The sequence below is a fragment of the Aulonocara sp. 'chitande type north' Nkhata Bay genome, linkage group LG4, assembly GCF_057382095.1.
Source record: "Aulonocara sp. 'chitande type north' Nkhata Bay isolate Kocher_YH1m ecotype deep benthic linkage group LG4, A_spYH_male_GT1.1, whole genome shotgun sequence".
NCBI lineage: Eukaryota > Metazoa > Chordata > Actinopteri > Cichliformes > Cichlidae > Aulonocara > Aulonocara sp. 'chitande type north' Nkhata Bay.
The window spans coordinates 27,813,002-27,831,542 of record NC_141347.1 but is presented as its reverse complement, the minus strand read 5'-3'; the positions used below and the strand labels follow the sequence as shown (position 1 = coordinate 27,831,542).

Below are 18,541 nucleotides of genomic sequence, written 5' to 3'. Positions count from 1 at the left end.
AAGGTCTGGAATCATCATTACTCACTGTGCCCCTCTGAGGACAGCACAGATGATCTAACACATCTGGGGCACGGGAAGATGAAGTGAAGCCTCCACTAAACACTGCACACACTTCCAATATTCACAAAAAAAACCTTAAGGCATGTCTGATATATACAAAATAATTTATTACTGTAAACAAACATTTGGCTCATACAGAAAAAACATCTTGCAGTCAAGGCATTTTGTTTTAAAACGTCTTTGACCACTTAGCTGTGAGCCCAGCAGGCCATTAACTTCTCCTAAACTGACACATTTTCCAGTTGCTGAAACACTGTCTGCACAGCTAGTCCATCGGTGACTGAAAGATTGAAATAATGGGATCTTCATGGTTGGTAACCACAAGGACACTGCGGAACTTGTCAAACAGCGTCTTTAGCTGCGAGCGCCTCATGTTCTCATTGTACATAATCTCTTCCAGGTGGTGATGTCCTCGGAAATAGTGCAGTAGCCTGGAAGCAGTTAACAAGAGAAAGAGTTTCACTGACTGATCAACAGTGTCAATCATCCATGAGACAGGACTTTTGCACCTCTGATGGGAGCCTTCATTGCTGTGAAGGTGGCAGCACTGGAATGCTGAGAAGCTCTCCAGACACTTTTGATCTCCACCTAACTGCTGGTAAACTAACTCTTTAGCCTATGCTGCCCAATTAAATTTTACAATACTATGCAAGTAGATTTATTCAAACCACTGAACAAATACTTTTTTATCTATTGAGAGACATAAACATTTCATTTCTAAGATATGAGGCAAAGGCAGGCAATCAGTTAGTTCATGTCATCCATGTACACCGCTCTCATGTTTGAACATAAAACAGAACAATGGCAACCTTAAGGACACTTAATAAAACAAGCACACTATGGTCCTGTTGTCAGTTAAAGGCAGATTTAATCACCTCGCAAACATCCGCAGATCCTCTGGATTTTGTGCAGCAGGGATGTTAAGAATAAACTGCCTCTCGTGCTCTGACAGGCTGGCGAGCAGTGTCTCAGTCATCCTCTTGTTGAGCGGGGAGTCTCCACCAGTTAGCAGCTCTGCACTGGAGTTTTCCATACTGGGACTGGTTAGGGTCATGTCATCACTGCTGGCTACACAAAACAAGAAGAATGTCAGATTTTATAGTACAGAGTTAGAGCCGTAAGAGCAGAAGAGTAGAGGCGGGAGGACATACTCGGTGAGCCAAAACTGAGCGCACTAGGGGTACTGAGACTGCGACCTCCTACTCGGGCAGCCAGCGGAGGGTCTTCATCCCTCAGCCCAGGCTCATCCTCACTGGGTGGTACCAACAAGCACACATAAGTGTGCAGCTGGATCAGGAGGCGGCGCTGCAGCATCCAAACCACCATCTGGATTAACTGGGCCTGGTTAACCAGCAGAGCAGCAAACTGCATTAGGATAAACTGAAATAAGGGAATTGGAAAATGCTCACGTAACCAGGTCAAATATGTTTTAAAATAGATCCACAAGAAAGAGTCTGATCCTGTTCTCATGAAAAATGGAGGATGCATACACTAGAGACGATGTCCCTTTGCCATTAATAATTCATCAGGACCTACACTGCCAGAACAAGACGAAGAATGATGGCCCACCTCAAGGATTATAAGTATTATAACTTATGTTTGTGTTCAGTTTTCATATATATTTCTGTCTTCAGGACATAGATATACATCAGATTATTTCATTAAACATGCCTGAAATCATGCAAATTTAAAAAAAAGAAAAGAAACTGGGACATTTTCACAGGTTTAATAAAAGTATTTCTCTTTTGAAATGCTTCACACATGTATTCCACATCATGCAATAACCCCCACCTCCTGTGTGGGAGCTTCCAGGGGATTTCTAAACTCAGCCAGTGAGACAGGCAGTGAGAACTTGGCTAACATAGAGGGCAGATCATGACCAGGAAACTGCCGGGCAAACTGCTCAGCCAATGGTGAATATCTATTCAGGGAGAAGAGAACAACACAGAGCTTATTCCATCACAGAACATCTTTTAAATTTAATTCCAAACAGTGTTGCAAGTCAGATCAGGAAGCCTCTCTATATGAGGAAATGCCATGGATGAGTGCTTAGCATTAGTGTGCTTCATTTCCTCTTCCCAGCTGGCTTATATCACATCAGATACTCACAGGCAGATGTTGGCATGCGGAGACAGCATGTAGACATTATTCTCACACAGTGGGTAGATGATAATTGCCTTGCCCCAATAAACCAAATGAGCAGCAATCTGAAAGATCTAAATGAGAAAATATTTGTCAATTAATCTCTAGGATGCCAAATAAAAGCAAAATAAGCAAATAAGAGCTACACATGGGGATTTTCTCAGATTTGCATTACATATATCTGCCACTAGATGACAGTAAGACCACCTGACTAAACAACTTCTGAAGGTTATACTTTTTTAAAAGTATATATGTATGTACAGTACACTTTTTCACATTTTAACTTTCCTCTATTCTATCAGTGATGCATACTGCACAATGATTTATAGATCTTTGTGTATTAAACACAACTAATGCATCTTTTAGACTTATAAAAACTAATTTCATCTGATAAATTCATGAGAATCACATCTGACATTTTAAACTGGAAATCTGATCCAGGTAGTGTGACTGTCCTGTACCTGAAGTAAGGCCAGGTCAGCATCCTGAGCCAGCTGCTGCAGGTTTTTCACTGCTGAGCAGGTTTTAATCAGGCGGATCAATGCAGGGGAGCAGTCCAGGGGAAGCTGGCTGAGGAGTGTTTTCTCATTTTCCAGAAGCAACAGGGCATGATAGGGTCTGCAGGATCAGACACACAATACGGATTCTAAATGAACATACATCCACATACAAGCAGACTCTGTTTGAAAGAAACACACATTTAGTTTATTTTACATACAAAGACAAAGGTATACATATTAAACTGTTTGTTAACTAAATATCCAATCAGCCAGTCATATGGCAGCAACTCATTGTGTTCAGGTATGCAGACATAGTCAAGACAGTCAAACTGAGCATCAGAATGGGGAAAAAAGATGATTTGAGTGACTTTGAATGTGGAACGGTTGTTGATGCCAGAAGCTGCTGATCTACTGGGATTTTCCCACACAGACATCTTTCAGGTTTACAGAGAAAAAGGTGAAAATGCCTTTTAGATGCAGGTCAGATAGGAAAGCAACAGTAACTTAAATAACTTGTCAAAACCAAGGTGTGCAAAAGAGCATCTCTGAATGTACAACACATTGAACCTAGGAATAGATGGGCTACAGCAGTAGACCACCCCACTGCCACTCATGTCAAATATGAACAGGAAACTGAGGCTACACAGGCTTACACAGACTCATTAAAATTTGACAGAAATCCCAATTGCATTTACAAACTGACAAATCTGCAGCAACCTGTTTGTGATGTTATTATGTCAACATGGCCCCAAATCTCAGAAGAATGTTTCCAGCACCTTGTTAAAACTATGCCGTGAAGAATTCTGAAGGATAAAAGGGGTCCAACCAAGTACCTGCACAGGGCAGCAGCAACTAATGAGAGAGCTGATCAAAATTACAGCTATTACATTGAAATGCCAGTAGGCGGCACTAAAGACCACACTAAATTCTGCATCGTTTGAGTGCTTTATATATTAAACACATACATTTGCTTACCAAATACAATCCAGCTAATTAAGGCACAAAACTTCTTTGACATAAACTGAGGGGAAATTAGACTATTCTGACTAAAGGGCTGAAGGGTAAGGTGACCTGTGGATCAAAGAGGGATTTTGACAAAGCTGTGTTATTTGATGGTTATGTATAGACCTAAGCTGACTAGCCAACGTAGTACAACTGTGTGCATTTGAATGATTGCTGAAGTTATAAGTTGTGATAAGTCCATTTTTAGCAAATTAGTTTGTACTTTAATATTCCAAGCTGGCTGTCACAAAATGATTGTTTTCTGGCCTTAACAATTTATTCATATTATTATGATTATTAGACATTATGAACACAATTGATTATATCACAAATGCAACTGGATGAACTTATTTTGTCATGAAAAGATGCAATGTGTGAAAAAACAGAAGGAATCCACAGAAACCACAGAGTAAGTTATGAATGTGTAATATAAATAATATCATTTTAAATATGACATAAAAAAGCTATTACACCCATGTGTTTATGTTTTGACAAATGAGGTCTATAGGTGTTTTTAGTTGGCCATTTGTAGCAACACAGCCCACATCTGCTGATTTTATTTCATCTAGAACAGCTAATCCCCCTTCCCCACCCTTCCCGTGTCTTTAACTGTAAACAAGATACTTCTAGTTACAGCTAATCAAATAAGATGTTGTGAGATGTAAGAAAACGTCACATAAAAAGAAAAACAAATCTGTAATATACCTTATGGCCTTAAGGCTGCGCTCTAATGCCTCTGGGGGGATGTAGGTGTCACCAATCCTGTGGATCTTGTGCGGCAAACAGAAGCTCACCTCCAGCCAGTCGTTGATGTGAAGTCGCACCACACCGGTTGTACAAAGGCTGAAAAAGCACCATCATCACAATCAGCAATTGCAGAATCATATATTACACAAATTTAGACAGCAAATCCAAACAAATGAATGTAAAATGCATGTGGTCACACACCTGTCATACGCCTCCTTGAGGTCTCTTGCTAGCTTACACTTTGGAAGAATTTGTCTAAATGGGGACTGGGGGCTTCCATCTGCTGATACCAGAAGCAAAATACCAATATTCTATGTTAACAAAGATGTAAGTCTGACTAAGACCAAGCTGCAAATTTGATGTGTAGTCTGAGCTTGTATCTCACTTTCAGTCGTGGTAATTTCCTCCTGGACGGCCAGCATGAGTTTGGCCTCGCGGGTCAGATACTGGCAGCGGCGCTCCTCGTGCTGCAGAGCAATGGCAATGCGGCGTGACAGGTTGTGCATGCAGCTGATGACGGATGGGTCAGCATTTGCCTGCAGGCCAGAGATGAAAATCAGCCACTTTTTAAATGTCATAATTATGCAAAGAAAGAAAAATGTATCTGTTACACTTTGATTATAACACCAGTGCTTTTTTGTGTGGATGGTAAATGGACTGATTCTTATATAGTGCTTTTCTACTCTCCCGGAGTACTCAAAGCGCTGCATACAACATGGATCAGTTCACATTCATGTCCAGGCTGTCAGTTGTTAACTATTAAACATCCCGTTTATTTTACACCTAACGTCAGTTAATGATCTTAGCATGGCACCCGCTGAAAGATGAATGAATATGACTTAACACGCTCAGTATAAATGTTGTTTTTGAGCACATCTTTGATGTTTATTTCTTGTCATATTTACGCAATTCAATACAAAGGCTCTGCAATAATTTCTACATCTTATAATGTTAAGAATTACGAATTGCATTTTGATTAAACTTGAGCAGATGTGAGGTTGTTGTACATGGAATTATTGTTTCTTATAATCAGTCCACCTTAGGTATGAAAACAAAGATGGAGAAATGTATATAACACAAATTTTTTTTTGTTTTACTGAGCTATTTTTACTTTATTGAGGAATTTTATGCAGCTTTTTTTTTATTGTATTTTATTTAAAATTTTACTTTTATTGTAATAAACTTTTACTTCTTGAGCTCCTATATTTTATTTTACATTCTGATTTTTTTTTTAATTTCTTTTGTACAGTTTTCACACTACAATACTGTTTTGTTATACAGTGTTTTAATTCGTATAGTAATATTTTACATGTATATAAGTTGTGTTTAATGTTTTTTTTGCTGCTTTGACACAAGAATTTCCCAACATATTGGATATAAAGTAGATCTTACTTTAAGGTAAATGGACTGGTGACTGGTTCTTACATAGTGCTTTTCTACTCTACGTGAGTGCTCAAAGTGCGTGATAAAACTTTCACAAGGATACTTTGGCATGCAGCCTGGAGCACTAACCTTCTAATTAGTACCTCCACCTCCTGAGCATGGATCAGTAGCATCAATGCGTATTAGCCAAACATTGTTACAGACTATATGACTCTTGTTGACGTACTGGTAAATAACTTGATATTTACAATTGTCAGTGTTTATAACTTATGTGTTTTGTTACAGTAACTGTTCCCCTACTTCAGATGTTAAAAGGTGTTTCAGGCTTCACATGTAGACAGGTGAAAATGTAAAAAGCAGAGTCAAGTGCTTTTGCCAAAGCAAAAGTAATAAAACTCTAACTTTATAGATATGTTGACCAATTAGAAGTCTACAAACAACAACAGTGTTTTTGACACTGATGTCAAAAATGAGATAAAGGCACACACCTTTGATGATGCAAAACAAATCAATCTTCTCCATTTAAATATGGGGTTTTTTCAAAGGCTCCATGTCCAGTGAACTAAAATGCTGTTTACGTGTAAACAAAGGCCAAAAATACCTATGTATATGTGGAGCCTTTTAAATAGTTGAAAAACTCAGAAACTGTTTATAATGGAAATGTCTTTTTACCAACAAAGCAGAAGTGGATAAATAACTACAGAAATAAAATAATCAAATAAAATATCTCTATTAGCACTGCCCACTTGGGTCGGGGATGAGTTCAAGTATCTCGGGGTCTTGTTCGCGAGTGATGGGAGAAGGGAGCCGGAACTCGACAGATGGATTGGTGCTGCGGACGCTGCACTGGTCCGTCGTGGTGAAGTCTCCGGAAAGCTGAGTGTAAAAGCGAAGCTCTCAATTTACTGGTCGATCTACGTCCCTACCCTCAGCTATGGCCACGCACTGTGGGCAGTGACCGAAAGAACGAGATCGCGGATACAAGCGGCGGAAATGAGCTTCCTCCGAAGGGTGGCTGGCCTCTCTCTTAGAGATAGGGTGAGAAGTTCAGCCATCCGGGAAGGGCTCAGAGGAGAGCCGCTGCTCTTCCACATCGAAAGGAGCCAGTGAGGTGGTTTGGGCATCTGACAATGATGCCTCCTGGGCGCCTCCTGTGTGAGGTGTTCCAGGCATGTCCCGGGGCAGACCCAGGACACGCTGGAGAGATTATATCTCTCGGCTGGCCTGGGAACGCCTTGGTGTTCCCCCGGATAAGCTAGGGGAGAGGGAGGTCTGGGCTTCTCTGCTTAGGCTGCTGCCCCTGCGACCCGGCCCCGGATAAAGCGGAAGAAGATGGATGGATGGATATTAGCACTGGCAAGTGGGCAAATTGTTATTTTCACCATCAACTTCAACCATCATCATCTTCTCAGAAGTTCACAATTGGTGCATCCCTATTCAATGCAAGTTGATATGGTTTTATTAGAGAAATAAGAATATCAAATAATGTTAATTATAAACATAAATAATAAACATACAAAATACATGAAAACAAAATGTAGCAGTGTTTGGTTTACATACTGCCATGTGGGCCTGCTGTGTTTTTGTACAGAATTTCCACAGTTGCCAGGAAGATATTAAAAACATGACTAAGTACTTTTTGCTTGCTCTTACTGGGAACCATGACTCAGCATGGGGAGGGGCGCACTGGTCAACGTGATTAAGCCCCCCTTCCTCCCTCTAAGTTACCATGCTCTCACTGATAAAGTATACTGGAATATTATCAGCTACCCATACCACTCCCATTCACAGATAAAAAAACCCCCACAAAATCTATGTGTCCCACCCAAGCTAACTAAATGTAAATTATTATTAAGTTTAAAGTTTCCAATATCAAGAGTTTTACAGTTACAAACATTTGGCCTCGCAGGTCAGGTACCGACCTATATCTGACATATATCAGTATATCTGTACATTTGCCCGTAGTACATCTGTATATTTGCTCTCCACTTATCTGTATATAATTGCTCTTATTGCACTTACTACTCTTGCACTTCTAATTAGATGCAAATTGTACTTCATAACCCTGTATTTACACATGTGTAATGACAATAAAGGTGAATCCTAATCCTAAACATTTAAAATTAAAATCAAAATACATCTTGTGCATACCCTGAGTGCAAATACCACATTAAACAAGATCATTGTTGGCATTTCTCTCTTGGGTGAAGGATCTGTTTTAGAAACCTGCAAAGAAAAAAAGACAAACTTATCACCAGATGCAAAATCTAGACAAGCCTTTATATTAAAATGTCAGTTTACAGTTTGTTATTTTGCTGTTATAGTCAAAACTACTAACTGATGCCATTTTTTAGATTTATTTTTTTCTTTGGAAGACTATGACAAATAAAACCTGCCACAACTTTTCCAATGTCCAGTGCAACAAAATCAAATGTTGTAACAAAAAGAGCAGTACAGTATTTAATTTGATAAAAGGAGGTCTCACACTTTTCACTTGTAAAATGAATTAAATAATTAAGACCTAATCAAAATGCTATGGAACCTTAACCTTAAGGCCTAACTTCCATGATATGTCACACCAGCCTTGTACAATGATCTTATGAATTTACTGTGGACTGAAATGTTCAGTTTAGGTAAACAGAAGTGCTTCATGGTAATTTTAAGTCAGATACAGTAGGTGTTGTTGTAAAGAATAAGTGCAACCCTTGTGACTTTCATATTTCTCTATTTTCTCCACCCTGTGTGATACACCATTATCTTAGCAACACATGCTGTGAGTCATTAGACTAAAAGACTGACAGCAGGGAGCTTCAGCCAAATTTCAAACAAGCCACAATTGAATATAAAACACTTTTATTCAAGCTAAGTACCGATACACAACAATATGATAATAATAATAATGATGATAATAATTATAATAATAGTTGACACTTTCTATTGTTTATTGTTTATGTATTAGTCAACATACATCAACAAATTTCAAAACAGCGCAGCATTTCGCTAAAAATCAACAAACAAAGACGTAAAACATTACAACAACAATAATTTGCCATTCATGTTTGAGTTAAGCTCTGCAGGTACTGCTTTAGTGGCTTCTTAAATGAACCCCTGTTTTTGACCAGTTTGGTGTTGCTTGGCGACCCGTTTCAGAGAGAGGAACCTCTGTATCCGATTGTTCAGTCTGACGTCACTAGCCGTGTCTGGACCTAAACTCCGCTGCAGGTCCACATATCAAACGATCACTATGGCATTACTGAGAGTTGAAAAACTGTCTAAAGGCTCCAAACCACACAGTGATGCAGCTCGACAGGATGCTCTCGATGGTGCCTCTGTAGAAAGTGTACATGATGGGGGCTGGAGCTCCTGCTCTTCTTAGTTTGCGGAGAAAGAAGAGACGCTGCTGTGATTTCTTGGACGTACAACACCACAGCACTGGCCAAGAAATCACAGCAGCGTCTCTTCTTTCTCCGCAAACTAAGAAGAGCAGGAGCTCCAGCCCCCATCATGTACACTTTCTACAGAGGCACCATCGAGAGCATCCTGTCGAGCTGCATCACTGTGTGGTTTGGAGCCTGCAATGCGTCCTGCCATAGAACCCTCCAACGCATAGTGAGAGCTGCAGAGAGGATCATTGGTGTCTCTCTCCCCTCCCTCCAGGACATTTACAGCACCCGTCTCACTAAAAAAGCCCTTTGCATAGCGGCTGATCCCACGCACCCAATGCAAAGCTTCTTCAAGCTGCTGCCGTCAGGGAGGAGACTGCGGAGTCTCCAGGCCAGGACCAGCAGACTGAAGGACAGCTTCATCCATCAGGCTGTCAGGAAGCTAAACTCCCTCCCGATTCTGCCCCCCTCTCCCCTCTTCTCCACCACGGTCTCACTGAACTCTGTCACACACACACACACACTCACTCTCTGACGCACTCACTGGCCTGCTCCAGTCACTTTGTGGAGCATTGGACTGCTTAAGCATTGGACCTCATAAGACTGTTGTTACACTATCTCTTACCGTACACTACTAAATCCCCATTTGCACTATTTGCCTATTTTGCACCACTATGCCTTCTTACTTGAATATTGTATATTGTATATTGCATAGCTTTTTTTTGTTATACGTAAAATTGTATTGTATTTATTTAAATTTTTACTTTTTAATTATTTTATTTGCATTTTTCTAATCACTAGGGTTTGAGAGTAACGCAATTTCTATTCTGTGTATGTCCTGTACATGTGGCAGAATTGACAAATAAAGTTGACTTGACTTGACTTGACTTGACTTAAAGTCTTTCATCTTTAATAAAATGATCAGCGTTCTGCTCTACCAGGTGTAACAACTGAGTTTAACATCCAGGCATCCATGAAAACGGAATTTATGACATTTAACGGAGTTAGAAGTTAGCAGGGAGTTAGCTCGCTATCTATCTAAATACAATATAGCATGTCCTGACTGCGGGGTTTTGGAAACAAATTAAAACGTACAGCTCTGCTATCACTTCCAGCATAAATGAAGACAGAAAACTAAACAGCAGTGACGTTTGTAGGGTTACTGAAGTTTGGCTAGCTGGTATATAATGATGTGCTACGTGACCGCTAGCGACACAGCTATGTTAGCATAATATAAACAAGCTAACTTTTTTTTCCACTCGATAAAAGTTAACGTGAGTGTTCTCGGTGGTCAGGAACAAATGTAATTGCATGGCAGGATGCTGTAAAAGGACCAAACTTCAGCCAGGAGAACAACTGAGATAATCCATCCTAGAGCTGGGCGATAGAACGATAACGACATGTATCGCGATATAACTTTTACTCGATAGAGAAATTAAGCTATCGCGATAGACCTCGCCGCTCTTGTCCTCTTAAAAAAAAAAAAAAAAAAAAAAAAAAAAGGTCAGCCGATCCAAATTCAGTAGCGCAGAGCCGAACCAATCACAGCCGCAGCGTCACGTCGCGTGACTTGTTACGTACAGCACAAGTGCCAAGCCGCACGTGTGTTTGTTTGGGAAGCAGCCAGCGGGTAATGGAGCCAGCGCATAATGGAGGAAATGAGTGTGCCGACTAGAAAAATCAACCGAGCGTGACCGAAGAGAAAACAGATGATGGTTCCAATGCCGGAGAGATTGTCGAACGGAAGAGCCATAGAAGTTTCGTAGTGTGAAGGTATTTCGGCTATTTCAAGTCTGACAAAAAACAGAGTAGCTTGCACTGTAAATTGTGCCGAAAGCAAGTCTGGAAATACAATAAACTGGTGCATGCGTCACACTGTGCGCCACGTTATTGTTTCGGTGAAATGAATTTCTACAATACTGTTAATTCTACTCTCTGCAGTGTTTAAATGCTTACATATACACACAGTTACTGTCCCTCCACACATACGACTCTGTTCTGCTTCTATGCCCCAGCTTTGTTTACTTTTTCCCACCGAGGCTTCTAGACTTCTGATTGGCCAACATTTCTGCACGGTTAGGAATCTAGCGCCACCTGCTGCTTTGGCATGTTCATAGCAGCGTTTTCTTTCATTTCTCCCTTTATGTGTGGACGGGATTATTTTTTAAAACGAAAACGGAAAATCTCCGTTTTCAAAAATACCCGTGTACGTGTGGACGTAGCCTCAGTCTCTGACTGGAAGCGCTAATTCATCATTCGGCTTTTGTCAGACTAAAGTAACTGTTACAACTGTTTGAAAAGCTCAGCTATACAACAAGGAGAGATTGAGAATTTCCTTTTAGTTCTCAGTTTACTTGATATTGACAAAAGTTAGTCAGTTTTGTCTGTTCTTCTGTAAAACAAACTAAGATTTATTTTTAGAATTAATACTTTATTTCTAAGTGGAATTGACAATTTAGTCTGTTTCGTTTGTTCTATTTTGAAACTTAAACGCTTTAGCGGCTGCCTTTTGTGTAGTTTGCAATATTTGCCTTTATTTATCTGAAAAAGTCTCATGTTCCTTAAGTACATCTACCCTGTTGAACTTATTATGGGAAATAAATATTTAAAAACAAGCTGCTGATTATTTCACATTTTACTTGTGAGCAACGGCACATTTAAATCTTACAAATATAGTTATTTGGCTTATATCGTGATAGATATCGTTATCGCCTGAAATGAAAAAAACATATCGTGATATGAAAAAATCTCATATCGCCCAGCTCTAATCCATCCACAATACGAGGTTAGTCATTCACATACTGCTGCATGGGCTGGGCTGTAGTTACATCCTAAGGTTTTAAAAACTGAGCTTAAATAAATGATTAGCGGTAATAAAAGCCGAGGGAGGTCAACAGTGATCACTGACAGTTTTAGGAGCTTTCAGAGATCAAATAGAAGAAAATACATAACATTAAACATGTTAACAACACAAAAGCCATATTAAACGCAGACTACTTTAGACCCGGAAGTAGGATTCGTCGCGTCATCACTGAACAACCGGATGGAACAGCTCTTGTCATAAAATTAGTTCAACTCTGAGCTAAAGAATTCACTTCACGTGTCACGAGATCGTGGCTAAAACCAGTACTTACAAAAGACATGTGGCACAGATTTCATAATAAAGGAGTTTGCATAAATAAATAATAAAACACGTGAATTGAATTGTTTATCAACAGTGAAGCAAAATATTTGCTTATACATGTTGCACGCATTTGTATTGTAGGAGCTTTCAGCAGCACGTGACCACATTAATGAGCAACACTCCACATGTGACAGAACAAGTGAGCAGATGTCATTAATCAAAACAAAGGAGCTGGAGACCCAACAGCTGATTAGTCAGTCCTATTATATTTCTTTAAAATCAGTGAACACTGTGCCAAGACTCTCACTCTATCTTACAGACCTTCATTTAGGCCTCACTCCACATGTTTAGAGACTAGGGCTGCCACGATTAGTCGACTAGTCGCAATTATGTCGACTATCAAAATCGTTGACAACTAATTTAATAGCGGAAGCGTGGTTTGAAGCTTTGTAAGATCCCAAAAGACGCAGTAATAAGTAGTAGGATTTAAGAGTGTAATAATGGACTGAAACAGAAGGTGGCAGCACTGCATGTAAAATGGTAAATGGCCTGCATTTGTATAGCGCTTTTCTAGTCCCTAAGGACCCCAAAGCGCTTCACAGTACATTCAGTCATTCACCCACTCACACTCACATTCACACACTGGCGATGGCAAGCTACATTGTAGCCACAGCTGCCCTGGGGCGCACTGACAGAGGCGAGGCTGCCAGACACTGGCGCCACTGGGCCCTCTGACCACCACCAGTAGGCAAACATGGGGTTAGTATCTTGCCCAAGGATATTTGGCATGCAGCCAGGAGGCAGCCTGGGATCAAACCACCGACCTTCTGATTAGCGGCTGACCTGCTCTGCCACCTGAGTTACAGCCACCCACATGTACAAGGATGCCAGCTGCCGTTAAACCCCGAAGAAGAAGAAGCAGTGTCAGGTATCGTAGCTGTGTCCAAATTCAGGAACCCATCCTTCTGTGCCCACATTTGTAGGCCGATTACATTACAGACTGTCCAAATTCGAAGACTCTGACAAAAGCGGCCGACAAATGATCCTACCTGGATGATAGGAGGATGCTGAAGCAGGGTGGGGTGGCCCACAAATCGAACATTGTCTATCTTCAGTTCAAACTTCTTTCCACACATATCAGATTTGGTGGCCAGGATTGTGGAGAGGACGATGTCAGAGAACCTAAAAGAGGGAAAAACCCCAATAAGAAAATGTGCAGTGTGGGGAGAGCGCGGACATCACAGACACAACTGAGATGAGTGAGAAAGTTTAAATTAGCTCAGTTTGCTTATACTTTTCACATTCCTGTCTATCGGAGAGGTTACATTAATCAGATGCATCTGCCTGTAATTAAATTCAACAAGTGTATAAATGGAAAACAAAACTTGTTTGCCTACTAGAGAGGCGAAAAGAGGAAAAAGGCCTCTTTGCGGAAAAGGTGCAATCGCTGTATGAATGAAGAGTGTGAAAGACTCATGCTGGTTTGACTTAAGTAACTCATGCTGTGATCAAAAGGACACAAATTAAGGTGTTAACTCTCGGAAATAAAAAAAAAAAATTAAACACACCACAGACTTACTCCACCACCACAATTTGAACTGTGTTCTTTAAAGTTTACTCTACATGCTAAAGGTAATATAAACAATACAGACTAAAGCTTCAATGATAGCCTTAAACTCATATTTTGTAGAAACCAAAGCACTGATTCATTCTTGTATGACATTTTAAAAGGATTGTGTACTTAGATCAGGGTTGGAGATCCATATAAGACACAAAATAGGAAAGAAGGGGATAAAAAGACAGGGGTGATCTAAGCGAAGGAAAGGTGGTTTAGAATGATTTCGTCTTACCCTGCTACCAACTGTTCGTCAGTTAGTGGAGATTGCTCTCTGAAATGGGGATTGGGCCACAAAAAAGAAGAAAAAAAAACAAACAAAAGGGAAAATGCAACACACAGTTGGGCTAAATGCATAAAAATGGACATCAAAACAAGCCGAACAAACATGTGATAGTGTGATGTGAAAACACTGGTGTGCTAAAGTTCTAATACCAGCAGTGTTGGTTAGTGAGCTTCTATACCCGCCTCAAAGGTTTTCAAGGTAACTAAGTTTGTAATAAAATATGACAGTACAATAAAATAAGTCTGAATTATCTTTATGGTTAATACAGTTAATGTAGTGCTTCAAAAATTTTTAAATGCTGCTGGTGGGAAGTAATAGAATATATATCAGAAAAATCATAATTCTGATTTTCAACAAAAATTTTCTTATTTTTGTTCTGCTAAATTAGTCTGGAAAATTCCTACACTACCTGCCCAATATCTAAGATATGTTTCACGTCATGAACACCAAATGAAAGCTGCTCTTATGCAATTGAATGGCACTGCTTGCTTTAATAAAGCTAATAATAACAAAATGACGTAAACAAAGCTTCTATGAATAGGTTATTTTACAGACTTATATGAACATTATACAGCTATTGACACATATGTGGCATCACTGAAAAGCAGTTTTACTCTTTTGTTTTACTCAGTAGATGAAGAAGAGTCCCAGCTAAATTCAGAACGTGACTGCTGGTGTGGTTACACAGTAACTGCCTTGATGGAATCTACTAGCATGAAAGACAAAATAGAAACTCATCTTAAGATAGGACTGTGCGATATGACCAATATCTCATATCCCGATATAAGAATTATATCGTCCTGATAACGATATAAATCACAAAAATGTAACATTTTCTGTAAATTCTGTGAATCTCGGGCAGCTCGTCTTGCAGGAAGTGTTTCCAGCTGCGTGTCATGTACCTGGAGTCGCGTGTTTTAAACGATGCATGAAACTATACATTTTTAGACATAAGTTGTAAAGGCCGCCGTTTTCTTTGTGAGTATTTATCACACAGCGTGCTGCGGGGAAAAGCCTGTTCTAACGTTTGAGTCTAAGGTTTATTTTTTAGCACCTGGCGGCTCTTTTTAAATTCTCATCCGTAAATACTCTGCTCTTTCACGTGATTCAGTTTATTTTGAAAAGTCTCAACAGGATCTTGAGCTTTATTGTGAAAGGTTTATGTGGAACATAAACAAGCGGACACACGATGCTGTTACCGTCGTTGTTGCTAACCACAACGCATAAAAACAGGCGCTTGTCCGTTGTAGTGTGGTTATATAAAATATAAGAGAAAGAGAGAACTTTAAGAAATTTATATAGCCACTACAGTAACCATCAAAACGATGAAAAAATATTGCCGTAAACAGTTTATTTTGCGACACCATGAAACAAACGATAGCGTAAAATGAAACGATAGACGTTTTTATATCGTCATCCGATATATATCGTTATATCGAACAGCCCTATCTTAAGATGCACATTAGGGGGTTACATACACTCACTGCCCACTATACTACATACACTTGCTCAACTGCTTGTTAATGCAAATATCTAATCAGCCAATCACATGGCAGCAACTCACTGCATTTAGGCATGCACAGAGTCAAGTCAAATTGCATAACCAACTCTAGCATTTACACAGAATGGTCTAAAACCGAGAAAATGTTAAGTAAGTGGTGCTTTTCTGGGTGAAAATGTTTTGTTGGTGCCAGAAGACAAAGGAGAATGGACAAACTATTTTGAGCTTAGACTCAAGGCATGCAGAAGAGCGTCGTTAAAAGCACATCACATCAAACCTTTAAACAGATGGAAAATGGGACCAATCCATTACTAGTAAGGTGTACCTAATAAAGTGGCCAGTGAGTGTATCTCTTAGCAGCTGGGAAAAGTGAGTCTATCCAAACAGCACCTCGGGCTGTGACAAATATTAGGTACAAAGTGAGGTGAACGTTTTTGTTTTTTTTTTAAAATATATCATATACTGAACTGTTTTACTCAATTATTTTATCAGTTTAATAAAGTTTATTAAAGGTCATCCACACAATTAATTAAAATCAGTGGTTCTCAACAGCTCAACGTTTTCAATAACCTAATAGCTTAACCTAATAGTTTTTCCTGGTAATCCCCACTCTCCCACAGTTTGAGAACCACTGATTTAAAATGTGTGTCAGCATCTATAATATTGCTGAAAAACAAAAAGTGTGTCTAGATGGGGGAAAAAAGATTACAAGCATGATGGAGGAAAACATAATGAGCTTAATAAGCTCATTTGGATCTCAGAATGAAACAGTAAGTTGAATAATACATAAAAAAAATGAAGATTGTAGAAATACCTTGAATCACCATCCTGGTCATCAAGCTCATCCCCAGATGTGTTCAGCACATATGGATTCCGCTGTTTTGCTTGTGGACAGATATCAGTGAGAGTTAGTCATTATGAAAAATACATATTAGACTCATAACAAAAATAAGAACCACTGTGAATCTGACTTCAACTCACTAATCATAAAATTGTGTTAGAGAGACACATGCTTTTACTGTCCTAGTTCGTGTCCCTGTTCCTAGTAAAAGCCTCTCAGCATCAGTACTGTGCCAGTATTTGCCAAAAACACAATTGCTGGTATTTAAACTGCTGTAAATAACTTCACGGCCTACAGTCTCAAAGATATCGCTCATGAATGATATGACGTCATTCTGAGCGAGAAAGAACAGTCCTATCACAAGGTAGAACTTTTATATATCTCTGAATTATCCAGGTAAAAAGTGTCATTAAAATGCATTTTTAAGAGAAACCTGGGCCAGTCCTGATCTAGAACACAGTAGGTGCAATAACGCTGAGACATACAGATACTGGCAAATCAAGTAAATGCTTTATTTTATATAAAATCCTGTTCGGAAATCTTTTTGACTGCAGCCTATTTCCAATTATAAGAAAGGTTATTAGGCATAAAAGACACACAGAAACAACTGCAATGACTTTTTGGTGCAACACCAGCAACAAGAGGAACTTGTGAATGAACAAAAGTACATCAAATTTATGTGGCACATCCACCAACAACAATCTGAGAGGCCAAGAGGGAAACTTCAAGAAGGAAGAACAAGCAGACCCGATCCTCAAAAAAAAAAAAAAAAAAAAAAAAAGACAATCCGCAGTTCCAAAGTCGACAATCACAACAAAAGGGGCTGTTGGTCTGCCCTGGATTACACTGCTGCTTTATTATCTCCTGTAAATATGTAATTACGTGGAAGCGACATCTGTGTGTGCGTAAATGTTTATGTTTCTGCTTCATGCTAATGCTACCCCTACCTGAGAGAGATGACGGACACTCAGCGACCTTTTGGTAGGGATATCGGAAAAGGAGTTTGTTCCCTCGGCTTCCAGAGCTAACCAGTATGACGCTAATAGGGCTGGTTTTGTCGCCGCATTTGTATGCACTACTTTGGGACTGAGGGTACAAGGACTTTCGGTCATCTGGTAGACCGTCTGACGGGTTGAGCATCATGTTAGCATTCTAGCTAACTCCTCAGTTAGCTTCAAACAGACAGGGAGCGTAATCTTGCTTCACTTCAAGCTTAACACTGGTGTTTGCCATACAAAGACACCGACCAGAGACAAATTATAGCCTGACTAAAGTTAACTATAAAGCCTTGATATTATACCCTACCGCACATCCATCCGCCACTGTTGGGATTGTTTTGTGTCACTGTGAAAACTGTTCGGCTGAAACAAGGAGGGCAGATATCATATTCTTCCGCTACTACATAACATAATCTACTGCGTCACTCACCGTGATTTCTATAGATTTTTCTTCCAAGGAGCGAGACTTTCTTGAATTGTTGTTATTAATATTTTTGAATTAGTCTTGAGCAATAGATGCCCAGGCTTTATGAGGGTAATTTGAAGTTTTCCTTTGCACGTTGACTGACTTTTCACTTATTTTTAGTCCTTCAGACTAACTTAACGTTGAGCTATGAAGACCCAATCTAAGACATGAACCAGTGCTGTGTCAACACATTACAAATAACCTAAATGAACTCCTAATTAACTACCGCAGATCTCATCAGCATGAAAAGCAAGAAATTACTCTCTGAGTCAGAAAAATCACTTTGAGAATCTTTTGAAAAAAAAGTTGTCAGGAATACATAATTTAGAGGATGCATATGCAGGACAACGAGAGCCCAAGAAACCAAATATAGCTCAGAGAGAGCGTTTGTGTGGGACAATGTGGGACATGTTACTAATGCTTCAAGGTGATTGGAAATTGTTGTTTATCTTAATATGAAAATTATAATATAATAATAGATACACATAAACAA

At 39.5% G+C, this 18,541-nt stretch overlaps 1 protein-coding gene across 6 annotated transcripts; it reads right to left on the bottom strand.

Annotated features, from left to right (window-relative positions):
- Nucleotides 1–147: 147 nt before the first annotated feature.
- nprl3 (NPR3-like, GATOR1 complex subunit) lies at nucleotides 148–17,943 on the bottom strand. Of its 6 annotated transcripts, none has more exons than XM_086289621.1 (14): nucleotides 17,532–17,943; nucleotides 16,558–16,627; nucleotides 14,192–14,230; nucleotides 13,391–13,523; nucleotides 7,986–8,060; nucleotides 4,837–4,987; nucleotides 4,653–4,734; nucleotides 4,410–4,547; nucleotides 2,664–2,820; nucleotides 2,170–2,276; nucleotides 1,852–1,981; nucleotides 1,212–1,440; nucleotides 936–1,128; nucleotides 148–491 (listed from the first exon to the last, which is right to left on the bottom strand). In XM_086289621.1, exons 1-14 carry the CDS (start codon nucleotides 17,725–17,727, stop codon nucleotides 326–328), a joined length of 1,866 nt encoding a protein of 621 aa, XP_086145747.1. In that variant the 5' UTR covers nucleotides 17,728–17,943; the 3' UTR covers nucleotides 148–325. The 6 variants fall into 6 exon arrangements, with proteins under 6 accessions (XP_086145747.1, XP_086145749.1, XP_086145750.1 ...); XM_086289623.1 differs by having other exon boundaries at nucleotides 1,212–1,425; XM_086289624.1 differs by having other exon boundaries at nucleotides 1,212–1,401.
- Between the last annotated feature and the right edge of the window lie 598 nt (nucleotides 17,944–18,541).

Excerpts from the sequence above, each read along its gene's own strand:
- nprl3 (XM_086289621.1), bottom strand. The coding sequence starts at position 17,727 with ATGATGCTCAACCCGTCAGACGGTCTACCAGATGACCGAAAGTCCTTG. Across the intron at positions 16,628-17,531 it reads GTGTCCGTCATCTCTCTCAG|CAAAACAGCGGAATCCATAT; the intron begins GTAGGGGTAGCA and ends TCTGTCCACAAG. Across the intron at positions 8,061-13,390 it reads AGCATCCTCCTATCATCCAG|GTTTCTAAAACAGATCCTTC; the intron begins GTAGGATCATTT and ends TTTTCTTTGCAG.